The sequence below is a fragment of the Budorcas taxicolor genome, chromosome 20 (assembly GCF_023091745.1).
Source record: "Budorcas taxicolor isolate Tak-1 chromosome 20, Takin1.1, whole genome shotgun sequence".
In the NCBI taxonomy this organism is placed as follows: Eukaryota; Metazoa; Chordata; class Mammalia; order Artiodactyla; family Bovidae; genus Budorcas; species Budorcas taxicolor.
In genome coordinates, this window is record NC_068929.1 from 18370258 (window position 1) to 18393233 (window position 22976).

General features: G+C 39.9%; 1 protein-coding gene across 1 annotated transcript; it reads right to left on the minus strand.

Moving 5' to 3' along the window:
* Positions 1-1832: 1832 nt before the first annotated feature.
* LOC128065909 (acidic leucine-rich nuclear phosphoprotein 32 family member B-like) lies at positions 1833-2890 on the minus strand. Its single transcript, XM_052658955.1, has 2 exons — positions 2530-2890; positions 1833-2158 (listed from the first exon to the last, which is right to left on the minus strand). The coding sequence occupies exons 1-2, from the start codon at positions 2888-2890 to the stop codon at positions 1833-1835; spliced, it is 687 nt and encodes a 228-aa protein (XP_052514915.1).
* Between the last annotated feature and the right edge of the window lie 20086 nt (positions 2891-22976).

Sequence of the window (22976 nt, forward strand, 5' to 3'; positions counted from 1 at the left end):
TGATTCATTTCACCTGGGGTGGTGCCCAGCCTCAGTATTTTTTAAACAGCTTTATTGAGATATCTTTGACATATATATATATATACACACACACACACACACACATATATATATATACACACACACATATATATGTATGAATATATGGGTTTCCGAGGTGGCACTAGTGGTAAAGAACCTGCCTGCCAATTCAGGAAATTTAAGAGATATGGGTTCAGAACCACAATCCCATAGTGGCTAAAACAAAACCACATTCAGAAAGTTAATCAGCATGAAAAAGCAGAAAGTTGTGTCCCAGGTGAAGGGACAAGATAAAACTCCAGAAAAACAACTAAACGAAGTGGAGATAAGCAACCTTCCAGAAAAAGAATTCAAAATAATGATAGTGAATATGATTCAGGATCTCAGAAAAAAGAATGGAGGCAAAAATTGAGACGATGCAAGGAATGTTTACTAAAGACCTACAAGAATTAAAGGACAAACAAAGAGAGATGAATAATACATTAGAAGGAATCCATAGTAGAATAATTGAGGCAGAAGCACAGATAAATGACCTGGAGGATAGAATGGTGGCACTCATTGCCACAGAACAGAGTATACCAAAAAGAATGAAAAGAAATGAAGTCAGCCTAACAGACCTCTGGGACAACATTAAATGCATGAACATTCACATTATAGGAGCCCCAGAAGGAGAAGAGAGAGAGAGAAAGGACCTGAGAAAATATTTGAAGAAATAATACCTGAAAAATTCCCCAACATGGGAAAGGAAATAATCAACCAAGTCCAGGAAGCACAGAGAGTCCCAGGCCAGATGAACCAGAGGAGAAATACACTGAGACACAGAGTAATCAAAATTACAAAAATTACAGAGATAAAATTTTAAAAGCAACACGGGAGAAATGACAAATAACTTACAAGGGAACTCCCATTAGGCTGTCAGTGGATTTCTCAACAGAAACTCTACAAGCCAGAAGGGAATGGAATGACATATTTAAAGTTATGAAAGGGAAGAAACTATAACAAAGACTATTCTACCCAGAAAGACTCTCCTTCACATTTGATGGAGAAATCAAAAGCTTTCCAGACAAGCAAAAGTTAAAAAAATTCAGCACCATCAAACCAGCTTTTCAACAAATGCTAAAGGAACTTCTTTAGGCAGAAAACAAGAGAAAGAAAATCCCTACCTACAGAAAATAAACCCAAAACAGTTAAGAAAATGGTAATAGGATCATACATATTGATAATTACCTTAAATGTAAATGAATTAAATGCACCAACCAAAGGATATGGACTGGCTGAGCAGATGAAAACATGTGTATGTAGGCCATTTCCACTTACCACATCACTCTGCTTGACCCCCTAAACTGTATGTAATTGTTTTATATTGTTAGGTTAATTATGTTTCCATTATGGCTTGCAAAAATTGTAATTATCTTTTTTTTTAATGTTAAGATTTTATTTACAAAGCTTCTTTGTTGTACAGAAAGTAAAAATGCTGTTACAATCTTGGTGTAACTGGTAGCCACGGACAGTTGACTCACCAATCACAGCTATCCACGCTACAGCAAGTCTTACACAAAAACCTAACAACGCTTACAATTTTGTTGGGGTGAAGTCCCCAAGCTTAGTGTTGGATTTCCAAAAGGGACTAAGTGGAGGAAGGTGAAATGTCACAGGAACTATTCTTTGGCTCTTTGGGTGGGTGGGTGTCCTGGGGTTTGTATCACAGCTACCCTTTTATTTTTCTTAAAAAAAAAAAAAAAGCTACCAAATCCATGTCAGCAGTCCAACCCATACTGAACAGCTTGTTTTTGCAGGTTATTGGGATCTTATTAATCATCTTCTCCTTCATCATCTGTTTCTCTCTTCCTCTTTTCGCCTTTCCTGCTTTCTTCCTCTTCTTCATCCTCATCTTCATCTTCATCCTCATCTTCATCATCTTCATCAACTTCTCCATCATGTCCAAATTCTTCCTCCCCACTGACTTCATCTTCATCCTCCTCCCCTTCTACATCTTCGTCTTCATCATCATCCTCTTCATCATCAAACTCTTCTTCCTCACCATCTTCATCCTCCTCCTTATCCTCATCTTCTCCTTCTTCATCATCCTCTTCTTCATCCACACCATCCACCTCGGCATCTGAATCTGGGGTTTGAACTGTGGTGTTGGAGAAGACTCTTGAGGGTCCCTTGGACTGCAAGGAGATCCACCCAGTCCATTCTGGAGGAGATCAGCCCTGGGATTTCTTCGGAAGGAACGATGCTAAAGCTGAAGCTCCAGTACTTTGGCCACCTCATGCGAAGAGTTGACTCACTGGAAAAGACTGATGCTGGGAGGGATTGGGGGCGGGAGGAGAAGGGGACGACCCAGGATGAGGTGGCTGGATGGCACCACGGACTCGATGGACGTGAGTCTGGGTGAACTCCGGGAGATGGTGATGGGCAGGGAGGCCTGGCGGGCTGCGATTCATGCGGTCGCAAAGAGGCGGACACGACTGAGCGACTGAACTGAACTGAACCGAACCTCACAGTTAAACAGATCCAGGCTCTTCAGACATTCCAACTTTTTCAAAGGTTCCAGGGTGCTGATGTGTTTCAGTTTATTTCCACTTAAGTTTAGATGTGTAAGATTTGGAAGTTTTTCTGCTAACATATCCAGACCTCCACAGATTCTATTGTCACTGAGCTCAAGCTTTTTCAATTTAGGTAGTCTGGGAAGATTTGAAACTGAAATCAAGTCTACATTTATTAAACTGAGGAACTCTAAGTGCATTAATTCAGCTATTAAGCCCTCAATTTTCCCATCATTTGATTTGCAATTGTCCAGGACAAGTTCCAGAACAGCTGCCGGGGTCCGGTTCCTCAGCTCCAGGGGGATCCTCGTCTTCATGTCCATGTTTCTCTCTTGCCCCCTCTTCAAACTTAACTTTCCGCGGCGGGGGCGGAGCGGGGAGAGGCGTCCCAGCCTGCGCAGCGAGGGCCGCCGGAAGGGGTCTGCTCGAGGCACAGGCCGACGGCGCGGTCCTGGGTGGCGAGCGGAGCCCCCGGAGCCAAGTTACTCGCGGGAGCAGAGAGAAACCATGGAGGGAAAAGCTGTAATTATCTTTTATAATTTGTCTGGTTATTGATTGTGAAAACTGATAAACATTTTTAATATTGTGATTATGTAACTATTACTCACTTAATATCATTGTATAATGTTTGGTCAACAGAAAACTTATAGGATTCTGTATCACTAAAACTACCTTTAACAGAAAAACCTGTAATCACTTTAAAAAGTCCAGATGCATATCAGAATTATCTTGGAATTTTTTGAAAAATACAAGTGCCCTGGTACTGTGTTTATTTTTTTGACAGAGCTCCAGATATACTTCTAATGAGCAGCTGTGTTTAAAAAAAAACTGGGCTATCTGAGTATCTTTTACTTTCATCTAGTTTGCTTCACTCTTTCTATTTTATATTCAGTGTTCCCATTTCATTTAGTGTGTGTTTTCCAATTTCTCCATCTCTTTTTTGGTTTGATGTTCTTTCCTAAGCCTTTATCAAACATAGTAGAAAAGCTTTTGTATACTTATATATAAATACTATGTATAATATATATATTAGAAAACTTGTGAATTTTTGCTTAGCTAAAATTTTATGACATTTTGATTGTTCTTATTTGACTTAGTATGAATAGAATGCTGCTGCTGCTAAGTCATTTCAGTTGTGTCCGACTCTGTGTGACCCCATAGACGGCAGCCCACCAGGCTCCCCCATCCCTGGGATTCTCCAGGCAAGAACACTGGAGTGGGTTGCCATTTCCTTCTCCAATGCATGAAAGTGAAAAGTGAAAGTGAAGTCACTCAGTCGCGTCCAACCCTTAGCGACCTCATGGACTGCAGCCTACCAGGCTCCTCCATCCATGGGGTTTTCTAGGCAAGAGTACTAGAGTGGGGTGCATTGCCTTCTCCAGAATAGAATGTTGCATATCTATTTTTTAAATTAGAAATCTGAGCGACTTCCTTTCACTTTTCACTTTCATGCATTGGAGAAGGAAATGGCAACCCACTCCAGTGTTCTTGCCTGGAGAATCCCAGGGATGGAGGAGCCTGGTGGGCTGCCGTCTATGGGGTTACACAGAGTCGGACACAACTGAAGTGACTTAGCAGCAGCAGCAGCAGCAGCATTCTATTCTAGAGTGCTATTCTATTCTAGAATGCTAGATTTCTAATTTAAAAAATAGATATGCAGTAAGCAACAAAGGTTTACTGTATAGCACAGTGAACTATAGTCAATATCTTGTAATAACCTATAATGGAAAATAATTTCAAAAATAACATGTGTATATGTATAACTGAATCACACACAAAAAAAAGATTTCTACTTTCTGAAATTTAGTAATGTTTATCTTTTTACCAGTTTTCCTAAATGTCCTATGGACATCTATTAACAATGTATGAGACACAAAATTTTAAATATATTTGTGTAGAATATGATTATTATCAATTAATTAAATTAGATCTACTATATTTAAATTATTAATGACATCATTCAAAATGCTCCTATTATATTTTTGGTAATCCCTTGAATCTATTTCTCACTTCCACTGTATAATCATAAGAGATTTGATTTAGGTCATATCTGAATGGTCTAGTGGTTTTCCCTATTTTCTTCAATTTAAGTCTGAATTTGGCAATTAGGAGTGTCTATATCCTGCAGCTAAATTAAATCTCTCTATAATTGGACACGACTGAAGCGACTTAGCAGCAGCAACAAAGAGCAGTTATGGTTGTTACAATTCTGTTTAAAAATCTGCCAGGACTTCCCTACCACCTTCTTGGTTGCAATCTACCTTTCCTTTCTTAGGACTTTCTAACCCTATGCTCCAGGCAAACTGTATCTTATAAGCTCCATATTTTTCCTATCTCTTAATTTTAAGCTTAAACTGGTGTCTTCATCTGGCACACTTCTACCCACTTATCAATCCTCACCATCTTACCTGGGTAACTCATTTTAATGGTTAATTTATTTTCAGTATGATCTCAGTCATGCTGCCTTCTCCTCCCCCCGAGCCATGAACAAAATATTCCATTTTGATATGCCTTTATTAATACTATCTCAACTTGTTTTCTCAGTCTAGAACTCTCTTTTGGCCCTTTCCACTAGCTAGCTTCAGATGTTTAAGCTGGATTTAGAAAAGGCAGAGGAACCAAAGATCAAATTTCCAACATCCACTGGATCAAAGAAAAAGCAAGAGAGTTCCAGAAATATCTACTTCTGCTTTATTGACTATGCTAAAGCCTTTAACTCCATAGATCCCAACAAATCGTGGAAAATTCTCTAAGAGATGGGAATACCAGACCATCTTATCTGCCTCCTGAGAAATCTGTATGCAGATCAAGAAGCAACAGTCAGAACTGGATGTGGAACAATAGACTGGTTCCAAATCAGGAAAGGAGTATGTCAGGGCTGTATATTGTCACCCTGCTTATTTAACTTATATGCTGAGTACATCATGAGAAATGCCAGTCTGGATGAAGCACATGCTGGAATTAAGATTGCTGGGAGAAATATCAATGACCTCAGATATGCAGATGACACCACCCTTATGGCAGAAAGTGAAGGAGAACTAAAAAGCCTCTTGATGAAAGTGAAAAAGGAGAGTGAAAAAGTTGGCTTAAAGCTCAACATTCAGGAAACTAAGATCATGGCATCCGGTCCCATCCCTTCATGGCAAATAGATGGGGAAACAGTGGAAACAGTGGCTGACTTTTATTTTGGGGGCTCCAAAATCACTGTGGATGGTGACTGCAGCCATGAAATTAAAAGACACATGCTCCTTGGAAGAAAAGCTATGAGCAACCTAGACAGCTTATTAAAAAGCAGAGAAATAACTGCCAACAAAGGTCCATCTAGTCAGAGCTATGGTTTTTCCAGTAGTCATGTATGGATGTGAGAGTTGGACTATAAAGAAAGCTGAGTGCTGAAGAATTGATGCTTTTGAAGTGTGGTGTTGGAGAAGACTCTTGAGAGTCCCTTGGACTGCAAGGAGATCCAACCAGTCCATCCTAAAGGAGATCAGTCCTGGGTGTTCATTGGAAGGACTGATGCTGAAGCTGAAGCTCCAATACTTTGGCCACCTGATGCGAAGAACTGACTCATTTCAAAAGACCCTGATGCTGGGAAAGACTGATGGTGGAAAGAGAAGGGGATGACAGAGGATGAGATGGTTGGATGGCATCACCAACTCAATGGACATGATTTTGAGTAGACTCCGGGAGTTGGTGATGGACAGGGAGGCCTGGTGTGCTACAGTCCATGGGATAGCAAAGAGTCAGACATGAGTGAGCGACTGAACTGACAATGAACTGACTAGCTAGCTAGTTCCCACTCATACCTTCTTCAGGTTTGAACTTCAATCTTTTCCTTTAGGGAGTCTTTTTCTAACTCCCAAGCCTTAGTGAGATGCCCAGTATATGTCCCCATAACACTTCCTATTCCCAACAATTATCACATTGCATTACTTGCTTGGAGTCTATTATCCCTGCTAATAGTGAGTTCCATGAATATTTGGACAAGTCTATCTTATTCCCTGCTGAACATCAAGCCTCTAGAACAGTTTTTGGGACATAGGAGATGCTAAATATGTATATGCCAAATGGATGTTGAATGAATTCAATTTTAATTTAACACATTTTATTAAGTACCTATAAACACCAGACAATGTTCTAGGTACTTGAGATATATCAGTGAATAAAGAAGAGAAAGACCCCTTCCCTCATGGAGCTCAGATTCTAGCAGGGAAAGATAGACAATATACTTGTAAATAAGTAAGTTATATGGTAGCTTAAATAGTGCTAAGTGCTATGAAAAAATGAAAAAGTAAAGTAAAATGAAACTGGTAAAGTAAAATAATAATGAAGTATGAAGAAAAATGGAGGTGCATAATTTGCAGTATTAAATAAAGCAGTCAGGGTAGGTCCCCTTGTAACTGTACCACTTGAGCACAGATTTGAAGGTGCAGACATCTGGGGAAAGAGTTTTCCAGGCAAAGGGATGGCTAGCGCAAAGGTCCTGAGAATTCCTGGTGTGTTGGGGAAAATTTTAGGGCAGAGAGGGCAAGGGAGAGAATGGTGGGAGAGGAGTCATCGTTAAGGTTCCTTTTGGCCATCTGTAAGGACTTTAACTTTTATGTGAATGAAAAAGGAAGCCACTGAAGGATTTTGAACAGTTCTGACATGATCTGACTTTTGTTTCAAAATAATTACTCTGGCATCTAGGTTAATAATACACTACAGAGGAGGGCAAACATAGTAGAGATATCAGTTAAAAACTAAAAAAACTTGGGAATTACCTAGTGGTCCAGTGGTCAGGACTCTTCACTCCTGAGGGCCCGGATTCAATCTCTGATTGCCGGTCTAAAAACCCACAAGCTGTGCAGTATGGCAAAAAAAAGATGGTAAGAGAACCTGAGAGGACCAAGTTAATTGGAACTGTGTGGTAGCAGTGGAGACACTGAAAAATGGTGAAGTTTTGGATATTTTTTAGAAAAGGTAGAGCCAACAGGATTTCCTGACAGATTGCATGTGGGATGTGAGACAAAGCGAGGGATCACAGCTGACTTCAAGGTTTTTGGCCTGGGCAAATTGAAGGATAGAGTAGCCAGAAGCTAAGAAGGGCAAGTTGTGGGTTAAATAGGATTTTTTAGTTTTGGAGGGTGAGGGTAGATCAGGACTTCAGTTTCAATATATAAACATGCTGAATATAAGATGTTTATTAGACATTCAAGTGGGGTGTCATGAATCCAATTGGATTTATAAGTATCAAGTCCAGAAGAGAGCACTAGGTTGGAGACACAAATTTGGGAGTCATCAGCAAGAAGGTACTATTTAGAGTCATAAGCCTAGATGAGATCATCAAGGGGGTAAGGGTAGATAGAGAAGAGGACCAACAACTAGGTTCTGAGACACTCACATTGTAAAGAAATTTAAGAGACGATGATGAGGCAACAAAGGATACAAAGAGAGACCAGAGAGAGGAGATAAAATCCAAGAGAGTTGTTATCCTAAAAACCAAGGGAAGACAGAAATTTGGGGAGAATGATGAATTGCAGCAAGTGCTGCTAATAAATCAGATAAGGACTTAGAACTGGCCATTAGATTTAGCAAATGGTCACGGGTGACATTTTTGGAAAAGTGGTATGGGAAAGAACCTTTTTAGGGTGGATTAAGAAAAAAATGGGAGGAGAGAAATTTGAGGATGAGGATGAAAGAATGTATGTCCTTTACCACACATATTATTATTATTATTTTTGGCCACACAATGCACGGGTTGCAGAATCTTAGTTCCCCAACCAGGAATCTAACCCAGACCCCTGGCAGTGAGCACGTCTGAGGGAATGGCTTTAGCAAGTAATGCATGAAGTGGCGATGGGAAAAGCTGGACAGTTAGAAAGTAGCAGAAGAAGACACTGGGCATCTGCCTGGGTATAGGGGGAGGGGAGGAAGAGTTATAAAGGAAATGGAGGGGAAAATAAGGTAAAATTTAATTTGACCCTTTACTATTCCTTCAGTCAATCCATCAGTCAACAAACATTGGTCTGGTGCAGCTGTACACTGACACTGTACCAGGTTCCATAGCAGCTATGCAGTTGTCAGAGACACGGCTTCTTCCAGTCTTCAAGGAGTTTCTTTTGTACGGGAGACGAGATGAAGACATCACAATGATGACAAATGGTAGAATGTGATGGGAATTTCCTGGTGGTCCAGTGGTTAGGGTTTAGAGCTTTCACTAGGGGAGGCTATGGGGATAGGAACAGGATACCTAACCTAATAAGAGAACTTAACTTGGAAATCTACTATTTTATGGGGCTTTTAATGGGTAACATCCACCAAAAAAAAAAAAACATTCCAATGGAGGATAGTAAAGGTGAGTGGGAGCCAGATCTCAGTACAAGGAAAAGAACTTGAAATATGGAAGTGTATTTTTTTTTTCATTTAATCTGTATTACAAACATCCAACTGTTTCTAATGGCATCAGCTGTTTCTAATAGAATAAGAAAGCAGACCAAAGTAAATCAAGGCACAACAGACCTTTCTTAATTGCCTTCTCACGGTATTGGCTTTTATTTTATTAGTTGTAAAATAGTATTAATTTTTTTCAAATGAGTCATGGACTTACCTGTCCATTGGTTTAATGTACTGTCTTCCAATTATTTCCTGGAATGTGTTGATTTTAGGCTGTTACATAGTCCTTAGTTAATTTGGGAGTATAGAATTTGGATGGCTGGATTTCATTCATTTATTTATTTAAGGAAAACATATATGCCAGACACTGTAGCATTAACAACAAAACCAAAAACAAAACAAAAACAATAAAAAATACATTTAAAGCAAAGGCCAGATAATGTCCCTTTAAGAATTAGCAGCTGCTGTTGTCCATTAAGGTAGACAGTCTAAAATGAACCAGAAGTTTCCTCCTGTTCCTTTCCTAAGCTCTCCTTTGCAATTACGAAATACCATTCAACTGTGTCCTCGAACGTTTATATGAATATATTTTGAATAATTGAGTTCTCAATAGATAGGTGCTATATTGCTATTGCAAATGAAAACATTAAAGTACAAAGAAGGAAACTGACTTCATTCAAGTTACTTGACAACCAATGTGCCAAACAGCTCAAGCAACAGAATTATCCAGGCATGGAGTCTGAGAGCAGTTTGATAAACACCTTCTACCAAGTTGAAGGTAAGAATTGTATTAATTCAATAAAGCAAGTTATTTCCACAGGGAAAAAGCACACGGGAAGTGTACTGAGAACATTTCTGTCATCTGGGTATCTTATTTTTCGCAGGCAATTAGAAAAAGTCACCCCATGATTTTTCCTTGGTTTACAAAGATGGCTTGGAAGCCACGATCAGTATCTGGGGTGAAGGACAGGTTTCAGTAAGGTGAAAGGAGTTGAGTGTAATCTGAAAGCAACTTGGTCATCAAAGAACATAAGTATATATGTTATAAATTCATTCATATTTGAATCAAAGGAAAGCAGAAAGAAAATGAAGTAAATAAAGGTAACGAATTTATTCAGGAAATAAAAGCATTATCGGCTCAGCAAAGTTTAGTAGTCACTGTTCAGCTTATGCCTGAAACTCCATGTGGTTTAGGCAAGGCTGCACCAGCTGTCACAATTCAAACTTGCTCCTGTATTATTCAGGCAGTTTTGCAATAAAATACAGAGTTAAATTGAGCTAGCCTTTTCCATTTCCCTTTGCAGCCCTTCCCCCAACAATCAAATTATCATAACAACAAAATAAAACCAAACAGTATCTCAGTAAGAACATTTTATGAGTTTCCCCTCTGTCATTATTCTCTTTTGGCTGAGCAATCTTTTTTTTTGACAACAGAGTATTTATCTCTTTGTAATGCCTAGATCCACGATGCCATCCACTGTGGTAATAATTTAGCTGGATAAAAGGCATGAAGTCCATTTTGCAAGTCAGTTTGTAATTTTTGCATTTTAAACTCTTTTATCTCTTCCTCAAAATCCATTTCAGATGAATTAAAAGATTGACTAATAAAATACTAAAGTTTAGAAACCTGAATAAAATGTAATTTAATAGCTTTGAATATTGTGAAGAGAGAGTTTTAAAATTATAAGCTTAGAAACAGCAGATAAAATAATACAGAAAATATTGACAGATTTGCATATACATAAATAGAAATATTTGCACATAAATAACAGAACAGAAAAAGAGTTACAATCTCTATCTCATAGAGAGCTTGTGGAGGAAAATTCCATTGTGGTGGGATCATCAGAATTTCCATTATTGCTCTTATCATACCATAAAGGTCTTTTATAATATACTTTAAGAAGTCCTCAAAGTCAGTCAAAATAAATGGATAAATCATAAACCAGACTAAATCATAGAAGACTAAATAAATGAGGAAAGAACACAAAGCCTCAAAAAGGTAAATGAACAAATGCCATGAATAGCCAAATTCTCATGAGAAGAAATCCGTGGACTCAATAAACATATTGGAAGAAATTTAATTTCAACTTCATTGGTGAACAAAGAAATGCAAATAAATCAATAAAATGTACTTTTGCCATACTGAATTAGAAAAATATATAGTTATTAAACATATTGCTGGCAAGGACAGAAGTTAGTGGACACTATGGTACATTCTGGGCTTCCCAGGTGACACTCTTGGTAAAAAACCTGCCTGCAATGCATGAGACATAAGAGATGCAGGTTCAATCCCTGGATCAGGAAGATCCCCTGGAGGAGGGCCTGCAACCCTCTCCAGTATTCTTGCCTGGAGAATCCCACGGACAGAGGAGCCTGGCGGGCTACAGTCCATAGGGTTACAAAGAATCAGACATGACTGAAGCAACTTAACACAGACGCATGGTACATTCTAGTGGTTGTACAAATTGCTTCACTATTTTTGTAGCCTATATTGAGTCCAAATGTTGCAGCCACTATAGATCAAGAGCTATAAAAATGTCTTGCTTCTGCTTTCTGTCAAGGTGGTAGACAAGCTTGGGCTGCAGTCTCCTATCCTCAAAAGCCACTCTGGAGTAACTGTAGAAGGGAGGTATGGATTCCAGGAACCAACATCATCCGCAGTATTAATCAGTGGAGAATACACTGAGGATCCTTGTCTCAATCAATTATTATAATGAGAGCCGCAAAATGTTGATTTCCTCTATCATTTCATCTATATTTATTAGCTGCAGTCTTTTGTAAAGGAGAGTTTTCCTTCTTTCTTTCAAGTATAGCTATGGACTTTTGGGTGTTATAATCATTGTCATAATTATCCTCTTAATGCTCGAATTATTCCAAATTTAATCAGTGAAAATCCCTGTAAGTTAGCACCTATGTCCCTTTGACATGATCTGATTAACTTCTGAGCACTTCTTTGGTTTGTAGGACAAGAGGTCCCAGGTTCACCTTGAATTTTCCCTGCCCTTCACCTGGAATCAGGAAATTTCCAAGATGTGCTTTCCCTTTTAGTGGGGAATGGTATTTAGAAACTCATCTGGGCACAGCTAAGTCTTTAATGATGAAATGTCAGGCATTGTTGTCTATTTTTTGCAAGGAGCTTTTTGGAATAGGCATGCCCTTCTGACAGTTCCAGTCACACTGTGTATTCAGTTCAGTTCAGTTCAGTCGCTCAGTCATGTCTGACTCTTTGTGACCCCATGAATCACAGCACGCCAGGCCTCCCAGTCCATCACCATCTCCCGGAGTTCACTCAGACTCACGTCCATCGAGTCAGTGATGCCATCCAGCCATCTCATCCTCGGTCGTCCCCTTCTCCTCCTGCCCCCAATCCCTCCCAGCATCAGAGTCTTTTCCAATGAGTCAACTCTTCGCATGAGGTGGCCAAAGTACTGGAGCTTCAGCTTCAGCATCATTCCTTCCAAAGAAATCCCAGGGTTGATTTCCTTCAGAATGGACTGGTTGGATCTTCTTGCAGTCCAAGGGACTCTCAAGAGTCTTCTCCAACACCACAGTAGCACTGCATATAACGTTGTTCCTCAAAGGCACAAGGTGGTCTGCAGGCCAGACACCTTCCTGGAGCTTCAGGGAGCTGGGTAGAATTGAAAAGGGGTGATTAGAGCAGAATCTTCCATCTTAGTTTTTCAACCTCAGCACCCTAAAATGAAAATGACTTTAGGAAAGAATGATGGCATTTATTACCCTCAACTGTTCTACCTCATCTAGGTCATTGAATAGACACAGTCCAAAGCTAAAACTTCTTCCAGATGTCTTCTTTATTTTCTGACTTAGCCCACCTATAGAATTCGCTATATTCTAAGGCAAATTACATAACAGGCTTATTTGTTTAAGTGCCTTACTAGTCTCCAGGCCTCAGACTAAACTGGAATAAATTCTTCCCTTGTCTTAACAGGAGAATGTGGAATGCCCAGTCACTGACCATGAACGTGTGTGGTTTATATGAACTCAATGGATCAAAAATACCAATGTCTCTATCTCTATCATTGTTGTTCGGTCGTGTCCAACTCTTTGCGACCCCATGGACTGCAGCACACCAGGCTTCCCTGTCCTTCACCATCTCCTGGAGTTTACTCAAACTCATGTCCATTGAGTCAGTGATGCCATCCAACCATCTTGTCCTCTGTCTCCCCTTCTCTTCCTGCTCTCAATCTTTCCCAGCATCAGGGTCTTTTCTAACGAGTTGACCCTTTGCATCAGGCAGCCAAAGTATTGGAGTTTCAGCTTCAGTGCCAGTCCTCCTAATGAATATTCAGGATTGATTTCCTTTAGGATTGACTGGTTTGATCTCCTTGCAGTCCAAGGGACTCTCAAGAGTCTTCTCCAAAACCACAGTTCAAAAGCATAAATTTTTCAGCATTCAGCCTTCTTTATGGTCTCACATCCATACATGACTTCTGGAAAAACCATAGCTTTGACTATACAGACCTTTGTTGGCAAAGTAATGTCTTATCATACCCAGTTTAATTTTCCACCTTGAGCTTTCTTGCTCCAGCCATGCTGAGTGGACAGTAGGTGACAGTACTCCTCTGACCCTTTCATGAGTTGACTGGACTAAAGATATTCACTTTACCCTGTCAGATTTCTTCTCTTCAGGATTTGAACCAAGAGACCTAGAGGGAGGTTTCAGTCATCAGTGGTCTAATGTGGAATTGGGCCAATAGCTATGTATAATGTGAGAAAGTAAAGAAGGATGACTGAGAGTCCATGATACATGGACCAATCTGGAGAAAGAATCAGGGGTGAAGGAGGCCACACTATTGCTAAGAGATAGAGAGCTTCTGACATTCCAGCTCTGTGTGTCATCCCTTGTTCTTGGAGTCAGTGAAGTTTCTGTATCCTTGACATTAACTTCTCTCTTTAGTAGAATTATTTGTTCTTTGTAATTGACAATCTTGGCTCTAATACTATATAATATAATTGTGTACATCTTTTTTTGTTATAGGGAAACATTGTGTTCTGGGTTATTTTATTTGCAGTTATCAAATGAATAGGACATTGCTAAATATTTTCATAGAAAAAAACTGCAGTATAAAATATTAAAAGAACGTAACTTCTACTTCTTTGGTAAGAGCGATCAATGTTTTGTGAATCTATGCCTCTAGCAAGCCAGCCAATCAGAACCCAGTGATGTCTTGATCCCGTGTAAACCTCACACGTGTCTAGTTACGTTATCAGGATTTGGTGATTCATCTTTGGTAGCACCTATTGTGGTAAAAGGCACCACTCATACATCAAGAACAGTAAATGCTTGTAGCTAGTGAGTTATATTAAAATAAAAATATGAAATATGATATAAGTATGGAGAGGAGACATTTTGAAATAAGTTAGGGAAGGAAAAAGATGGAAAAGAAAGTGACTGGCAGAGTGCAATTTGGTGTATGTTTGATCGTCTCCTGGGCCTGGATAGCTCCTGAGCTGTCTCAGTCAGCTTCAGACCCAGGTGTCAGGATGGTAAATTCTACCATGGACATCACAGAAGATGCTATTGTTGTGCACCCACCTCAGCCTCTTCATTATACTGATACACCCAGCCCCCAGCTGCTTTACCTGTTGATTGGAAACAGCTCATAGGTACACCCTTCTCCTGAGAACTGCCTTTTGCTAACAAAAGCACCTGACCTGGGAATGTTATATCCTCCTCTGAAGGGTGGCTCACAGTTAATGTCTGACTGATAGGCAGCTCCATCAGCCAATGTACTTGCTCCAGAGTTGCCCGTGGGATGAACCCACATCTTTGCCTGGATATTCCCCCGGTCTCCAGCCTGCTTTCCTCACTCCCCTACAGGTTTCCCCTGAGGGCATTCTTTCAATAAAACGCTTGAACAGTACTTTCCACCGCAGTTGTATTTCTAGTGGATCCAGTTTAAGATATCGTATGTACGTGCTCAGTTGCTCAGTCATGTCCAGTTCTTTGTGACTCCATGGACTGCAGCCAGCAGCTCCTCTGTACATGGAATTTTCTAGGCAAGAATACTGGCGTGGGTTGCCGTTTCCTACTCCAGGGGATCTTCCCGATCCAGGGATTGAACCTGCATCTCTTGTGTCTCCTGCATTGGCAGGCAGATTATTTACCACTGGGCCACCGGGGAAGCCCAATTTAAGACATCATCTAACATTTAACTTGATTAAGCAGAGATGGTCTTCCACTTTGCTACTGTCTATAGCTGTGCTAGCAAGTCGATGAAGGAATAACTAACCAGGCTGATCCTTTCATACTTAGTTACAGGTTTCCTCTGTGAGGAGATTCCTCTCCCTCTTACCATCTATGTTTAACATTTAGCACCTGGCACCAGAGTTGTCTTCAGAGTTCTCTTCATGTCTTTGTTTAGGAAAATGCCTTAATGAGCTATTTAAGGGTGGAGGAGAGATCCTGAGGGCATGCATTTAAAGAGGAGGATGAAACAAAAAGACAGACAAGTTGATCTGTATAAGAGTAAACAAAGATTTTATATTGGGGTTAATCTGAAAGAACAGAGGCCTTGGGGGAAAGGAGTAAGAAATGTGGAAGTAAGCCTGATGGAGGAAGAACATTCCCAGTAGTGGAGGAACCAAAAGATCTTTAAGGCCAAGGATGAGTAATATTCAATAATAATAAGTTGTGTTACGAAGTAAACTCCTCGTAACTCTAAATCTTCAGTATAAATTTAATTTGCCAGAACAACCTTGTGAGCTGGCGATGCAGGAAATAAAATGTCAGGGCAGTAAATATGCCAACCTCAGAGTCATCCCTTTGCTGATATCTACAAGCAGTAACTACATCCTTTGAAAGGGGCAATAAGCCAGGTGTCCTGGCAGCAAGAAGCGGTAAAGCGAATGATGGCTCATGGGGGCACTAACTAAGGTAGAAATAGCTGCAGCATGAAACTGACTCAGGGCAGGGAGGAGACAAAGCCTCTTTTCTCCCCAACAAACTAGAAGAAAATGACTTAGAAGCAGATGCACACACAGCACGTGTGCGAGTGCACACACACACACACACACACACCCCTAGTGGGTGCCTACTATTGTGAACTCACAGTCTTTAATGAAATTCTGGCAGAGCAGAACACAAAGCATTTAAATTTGTAACACGGTTACATAACCTTTGCTTTTATTCTGCTCTCTTCTTTTTTCCCAGAATAGACAACATCAGAGCCTGTTAGTGCTGTTCTTGGGAAGACTAAGTGCTTTTAGAAAGTATACCCTGGAATAAACAAAAATAAGCACAATCTGGTAACTAAAAATATTTTCCTAAGAGGGAAAGCATGTACCTTTCCTTTCCCCCTTCTCAGAATCCCACTGATTTTTTCATATTCCATCCCAAATATCCTTCTTCCTGACCTGTTCCCAGTCTGCAACGATTTCTTCCCTCTTTGAGCACTCTGGAACTTACAGTTTGAAGTGTTCTTAAATTAACATTAAATTTTACTATAGTTCGTAGTGTTATACCAATCAGGACTCATCTTGGGAAATACAGAGACGTATAACCGGCAGAATTTCAAAATATCTATGGGCCACATAGAATTTCTCACATCAAGAAAGTCAATCCATGTACCAGGGCAACCAAACCAATTTCAGAGTAAGAGTTTAAAAATGACTTTGTAAGCTCCCAAAATATAACAACAACAACTAATACTTGTATAATGTGCCATGTGCAACTTCTCTACACATGTTAATTCATTTAATTTTAATTGTGATCCTATACATACTGCTCTTCTCTGCATTTTACAGACAACTAAAGCATTGGGCTGCTAAGTAGCTTATCTCAGGAAGTAGAAGAACCAAGATTGAACCCAAGCAGCTTATCCTTAACTGGTAAGCCATACTGCCTGATATATACTTTTTAAAATCCCGGTCTACCAATTCCATTCTTCTCTCGACAAAACACCACAACCACTCGTATGTCAAAGCTGTTGAGGGTAGATGAAAGGGAACACGATTCATAAATGCAGCTTTGTTTAAAGTTTACCTTTCCCTTTCACCTGCAGTGCTGTGATGGAGAATCTGTTTGGTGTTTCTTTTGTCTGACCCATCACCCACTGAATTATTCTATCGTAAGTGTAGCAGCTTCAAGAGTTACCGTAAGGGCACAGACTAGAGTGAGTTGCGATTCTATGTGACCTTATTCACTTCAGTCTGAGCTATTTAATTTGCATTCAAGAGATGTGACAAGATTCTTTTTTAAGGTGACAATTGGTCACCTAGTACTCTAGACTCAATGTGAATAAACTGTAAAAATTCACCTCCATCTTTTTGTGTCTAAGGTGTTTTGTGTGTAAGACACTTGTGTGGTATATTCCTTTTATTACTTCTATAAATAAAACTATATTCTTACTGTCAAAAAAAGAAAGAGGATGAGGAAAACATATATTCGTTCCCTCTGTCCTGGGAAATCTCCAACTCTGTAAGTTCTGGAGCTCTTGGTATTTCTAATTTTTAACAAAAAAATTCATGCATTTATAAATACTAAAGGATCTAGGCCTTTGCTGTATATTTTGTTGCTCCATATCAACCTTCAAAGGTCTTAAATGTTTATCAGGTAGGTGCTGAAATGGGTCCCAGGTCCAGAAACCTAGGACCTCTTTATTAAAGTAATTATTATGACCTAGTTATGACAAAGGACAAGGCAGATGTGTGTGCATTCAGTCCTTGAAGAGCTCTTTTGGCAATAGATGGAGAAAGAGAAATTTTTAAATTTATCCTGAGTTTACCAATTTTACATTCATCTCTGATGAATAAAATGGACTTGTATGTTGAGTATGTAATTGTTTCTATGTCTTTTTTCCCCTCACTGCATTGAATAACTAAAGAGCAAGACTCAGTCTCTGTATCTACCACATTACTTTGCCCAGTGCCTCATACCCTAAAGAGTTATTGAAATTGGACTAAATATGTTAGGCACATGTTGAATCTGTCAAGGTTAGAGCAGGAAACAGAAGTCAAGAAGAAGAATCAAAAGAGGAATAAAAGAAATTTCAAGAAAGGGCTACTTACAAAACTGTGGGTTAAGGGAAGGTGGTGAAGCACACAGGGGCTGAGACGAACAGGAAGCAGTCACTTCCTCTGGGTCTGAAAAAAGCAAGGAAAGGGAGCAGCTGCTGGAATCTGGCAACTGTAGAAAAAAGGCTGCTTCCCAGGTGACGCTAGTGAGAAAGAACCTGCCCACCAATGCAGGAGACACAAGAGATGTGAGTTCAATCCCTGGGTCTGAAAGATCCCCTGGAGAAGGGCATGACAGTCCACTCCAGTATTCTTGCCTGGAGAATCCCAGGGACAGAGGAGCCTGGTGGACTACAGTCTATGGGGTTCCACAGTTGAACACAACTGAAGCGACTTTGCACGCAGGCTGCCTAGCAAGAGGTGACATTGGGTAGGTAGGGTAGGACATAATCGCTGCCAAACTGTGAGCTGGCAGAGAGAAAAGAAAAGAGAAAGAGCAGATGGAGAAGATACCTGGATCTTTTTCTCTTCCCAAGAGCAGATATCCTGGAAGGGCTCCCATTGGCTGAGCCAACCGGAAGCCAATAGACAGGAGATAAAGTGAATTGTAAACCGGAAGGGAACATGGAGAGTATGCAGTACCTATGGACCAAAGTTCACTCATTCAACACCCACTGGTTACTTAGCATGTAAGAAAGCACTGCACTCAGAAATGTGAGCGAAACAAATATAAAATTAGCATAATTCCTATGGAAAGTGGTTATTTACATTTAAAAAAAGATTTATGATAGACTGCAGCTAAAAAATCTCCTATTTTTAAAGTGTTCCCTTCAATAGTATAAGCACATGATGGGCTTGTGATGGAAACTTGTAGTCCATACTTCCTCATAGCACTTTCTTCTTAGAGAAAAAGTCTGTTGAATTCCATGGTAATCTACAGATCTCCAAAAATGTGCTTATACTGAAATTTTGATTGATCAGCTGTAGACACTGTTAACTTACTTCAGGAAAACAGTCCCAGAGAAAAGACTTCCATTTAATAACAGACTCAAACGCCTTCTCTACAGCTGGATCACTACCCAGTCACTAGTGAAGGTCACTAGTGGAGAATTTCCACCTAGGTGTGCAGAACCTCCAATCAGCTCCTCAGCATCTTCGCTAAAATTTAATTTTTTTGAAGTATTAATAATGCATGCATATCTTTTAAATCAATTAGCATTACAACTAGTATAATGGGGGTGGGGGGGAGTTCTTGTTCCCTGGACTATTTCATCTCTTTTTCTTCTCCACAGAGGTACTATTTTCAAATATTTTAGCTGTTTCTTTCGGTATTTATCTCTATATTTCTGCACATATTCTGGTAACATTTTGACTTATATATACATAAAAATATTCAGAGTAGTTATATAGGTAAAATCATGCTTATGAAATCTTTAACCTTTGCTTTATTTTTTTTAGTCTTTATTTCATTTGCTTTTTAACTCCAATTTTTCCACACCTCTGGATGAGGTTCCCAGATGAAAATTCAGTGCCTTAAAAATTAACCGATTAAGAGGACATAAAGAATGTGTCTTAATGGCCATAAGTATTTAATAGATATACTCTTGAGACACACATAAACCACATTGCCAAACTGATTTTAAGTTCATTTAAGGAAATTTTAAGGAACTTGCCACAGTTTTCCCTCAGAATCTGAGGGAGATAAGTTCCAGGTCCCTCATGGATACCAAGCTCCTAGGATGCTCAAGTCCCTTACATAAAATGGTACAGCACAGCCAGTCCTTGATATTTGTGGGGTCTGTGTCTGTGGATTTGAGGGGGCTGACTGTGTATGAATCTTCATCAAAAATTATTTTATTTTCAGATCCCTTTTCAATATACATATGCCTTATTCATTCTACCCCAATATCATATTCACTCTAAAAATACCTTCATATTCAATTTATGGCTTATTGTGACACAAAGATAATTTTTTTATTTTCTCGTCTTGCATTTTGTAAGATTTTTCCATCTTAAGTGAATTAGTTTCTGCTTCTATTATCTCATTTGGATCCTAAATTTACTCCCCACCCCCAGAAATAGCCAATATGCTAGATCTGTATTCTTTGTTCAGCAAATTTGTAAGAAGAATATTATGTTCCAACGTTGATTTTCCAAAGAACCAATTCAGTTCCATTTCTGAATACCATCTCTCCCCATCATTACAGAGGTTTTTCTGAAAGCATTCTTTCTACTAAGTGATTCGGTGTGGTGTCTATTTTGAGCATGTGAGCAAGTGCAATTATTTCTAAACCTGATCACAGTGTTAAAGTTACAATAGACAATTCCATTCAGTTCCATAAATCTTTATTAGAGTATATGTTGATGTCTTCATCAGTGAATGAAGGGATGAAATATCAGACACAACACCTCAGTTCAAGAAATGTATGGTGTTTGGAGTGACACATACATGAAATAAGTAAAATGTGAAATGAATGAAGTGAGAGCCAAAATGAATGATGCAGGCAAGCATCCAGAGAATAGAGAGATCATCGTGAAGTAGTTGATGCAGGATTTCATGAGATTGTTGAGATGAGAGAGCCTTGAAAACAGAGGGATTGAGCAGAAGGTAGGCATGCTGGGACAGTGGGAATAAGAGACAGTTGTGGCAGAAGTAATGTGTGGGATGTGGGAGACACTGATGGCACCTACTTGCCTATATTGTGTTGGAGTAGAGAGAGCTAGAATCAGAATGACTAGGCAGGGAGAGCTTGCCTTCCATGTTGTGGATTATGACAGTGGATGATTTTTTAAAAATTGTTATTTCTTATTTGCTTATTCAGGTGTGCTGAGTCTTAGTTGCAGCGCACAGGATATTCAGTCTTTTTTGCAGCAATGGGATCTTTTTTAACGGCTTTTCGTTATGGTATGTGGGATCTAGTTCCCAGACCAGGGATTGACCCCAGGCTTTTGCTTTGGGAGCACAGTCTTAGCCGCTGGACCACCCGGGAAGTCCTGACAGTGGATGATTTTAATTGTAATGGTGTTTTACTACAGATGCTCACAGGGACACAAAAGTCTCAACTTATGCGAAGTAAACCTTGGAAAAAAATGTTGCATACCATGCACCTACAAAGCTTATCAATGAGAAGGAATTCTAGGTGGAGTGGAACTTCAAACAGTGGTTTGAAGTAAGAACAGTTATCTGGAAGTGAGCCTAAGGCGTGCAAGTCCCAGTTGAGAGCTGAAAATCTGTGGATTTTGATGGGTGTTAGTGTCGGTTGCTTCAGGGTTATTTTTTATCATTCAACCTCCCATTCATCCTCCCTATCCCATTCTCCTCCTTTCAGCTCTTGCAGTCCAATCTTGTCTATAAGTGTTCTGGAAAGACCAGCACTGTATTTGGAGAGCCACTCACACCAGGTTTGTGACAGTTATATATGGTTCATAGATTTTATGTTTATGCCAAAATGATCAGCCTGCAGGTGCTGATAGGAAAGCAATATAAACCTATTTTAAAGTGTTTCCAACTAGTGCAGAATTTGAGGTAAGACAACAGAGAGTCAAAATAAGCACAATGGGAGTGGGGATTTTCTCTCTCTGTGTGTGTGTGTGTGTTTAAAACCAGTAGGCTGAAACAGATCAATTCACTGAACAGCAATTTATCAAAAGATTAGTTTACTAAAAAAAAAGCAATTTGCTGAGCACCAGTTTGCCAAACTGTGATTTATGGACTAGTAATTAGCTGATTGAATAATTCATCAAAAGACTTATTTGCTGAATTAGCAATACAGTAAAAACTTCATTCTATTAACTATTATAGCAGAATGGCATATTTGCTCATTCTATTCATAAAAGTGCAAAAAAATGTGGTTATTTTATTTTTCAACAAAAATCCAGTCTTGTAAGCACCCTTCCCACCCACGTTTTTGCCCCCCTGAGTATTATGTGTGGGTGTGTGTATGTGAGTGTGTGTCCAGGGGAATGCAAATTAAGGATTTATCATTGTATTCTGACTTCAAGTGTTTCTTTTCAGTTTATGCCTTTTCAGTAACTGTTTATTCTTTCACCATTCTCCTTGTCCCTGACAGAGATGGCTTCTAAGGTCATGTTTTTTGTGTTCTTGTGGCAATTGCATGGAGAAGGAAATGGCAACCCACTCTAGTATTCTTGCTGGGATAATCCCATGGACAGAGGAGCCTGGCAGGCTACAGCCCATGGAGTCCCAAAGAGTCGGACACGACTAAAGCAACCGAGCATGTGGCAATAGCAGAGGGAGGGGTGAGGACTCTGATCTGTGAGTGGATCCTTGTCCTTCTGTGGAGAGAGTGTTCCTTGTCTGTCTGTCCCTGCTGTCTCTGCTGGCTCCCATTGCTGAAGTTTCTGGAGAAATCGTGGTCTGGTTTCTCTTGGGGTAGTCTTGTCTGTCAGCTGCGGCGGATGTTGTGTAGTTTGTCTGAGATCTGGCCATGAACTCCCCTTTGGTCTTGACCTAGGTCATGGTCCTGAGACATGGCTCTCAGTAAGATGACCTGGAGAAGCTCACCAGCCAGCAATGTTAACTCCTTTGTGCTCCACCCACAAGCCACATGGGAGCTACTAGCAACTTTTTATGCCACCTAGAGCTGAGAAAGTCTAGGAAGCCCCCCAATACCATGTCATCCCATAACCTTTCCAATCTTACTCTAAAGCAGCTGCCTTGAGTTGCCAAGAGTGCCGCGCACATCGTTGGACCTCTACACTGTACCCTGCAAGGGTCCTTAGGAGGCCCTGTGAAATCTTGTAGCTTTCTTCTCAGCTTATATTTGCTATGATACCAGTGCAGAGATCAGTTAGCAAATATCTCGTCTTGCTTTTTCTTCTGTTCTTTGTCTTTCTCCATTATCTCATGGAGGCTGAAAGGAGCCAGATTTCTACTTCTTGCTGGCCTGTTAGAACTTCCCTTCCATCATGCCTTCTGCCTGAGAGGGCTTCCTCTCTCTCCTCCTTTTGTAGGGGCTATGACAGGCTGGTTCCCTGTGTGATTGCTTAATTTACTGGGGAGAAGAGAGAAAAGAAATAAATTTTCAGTTC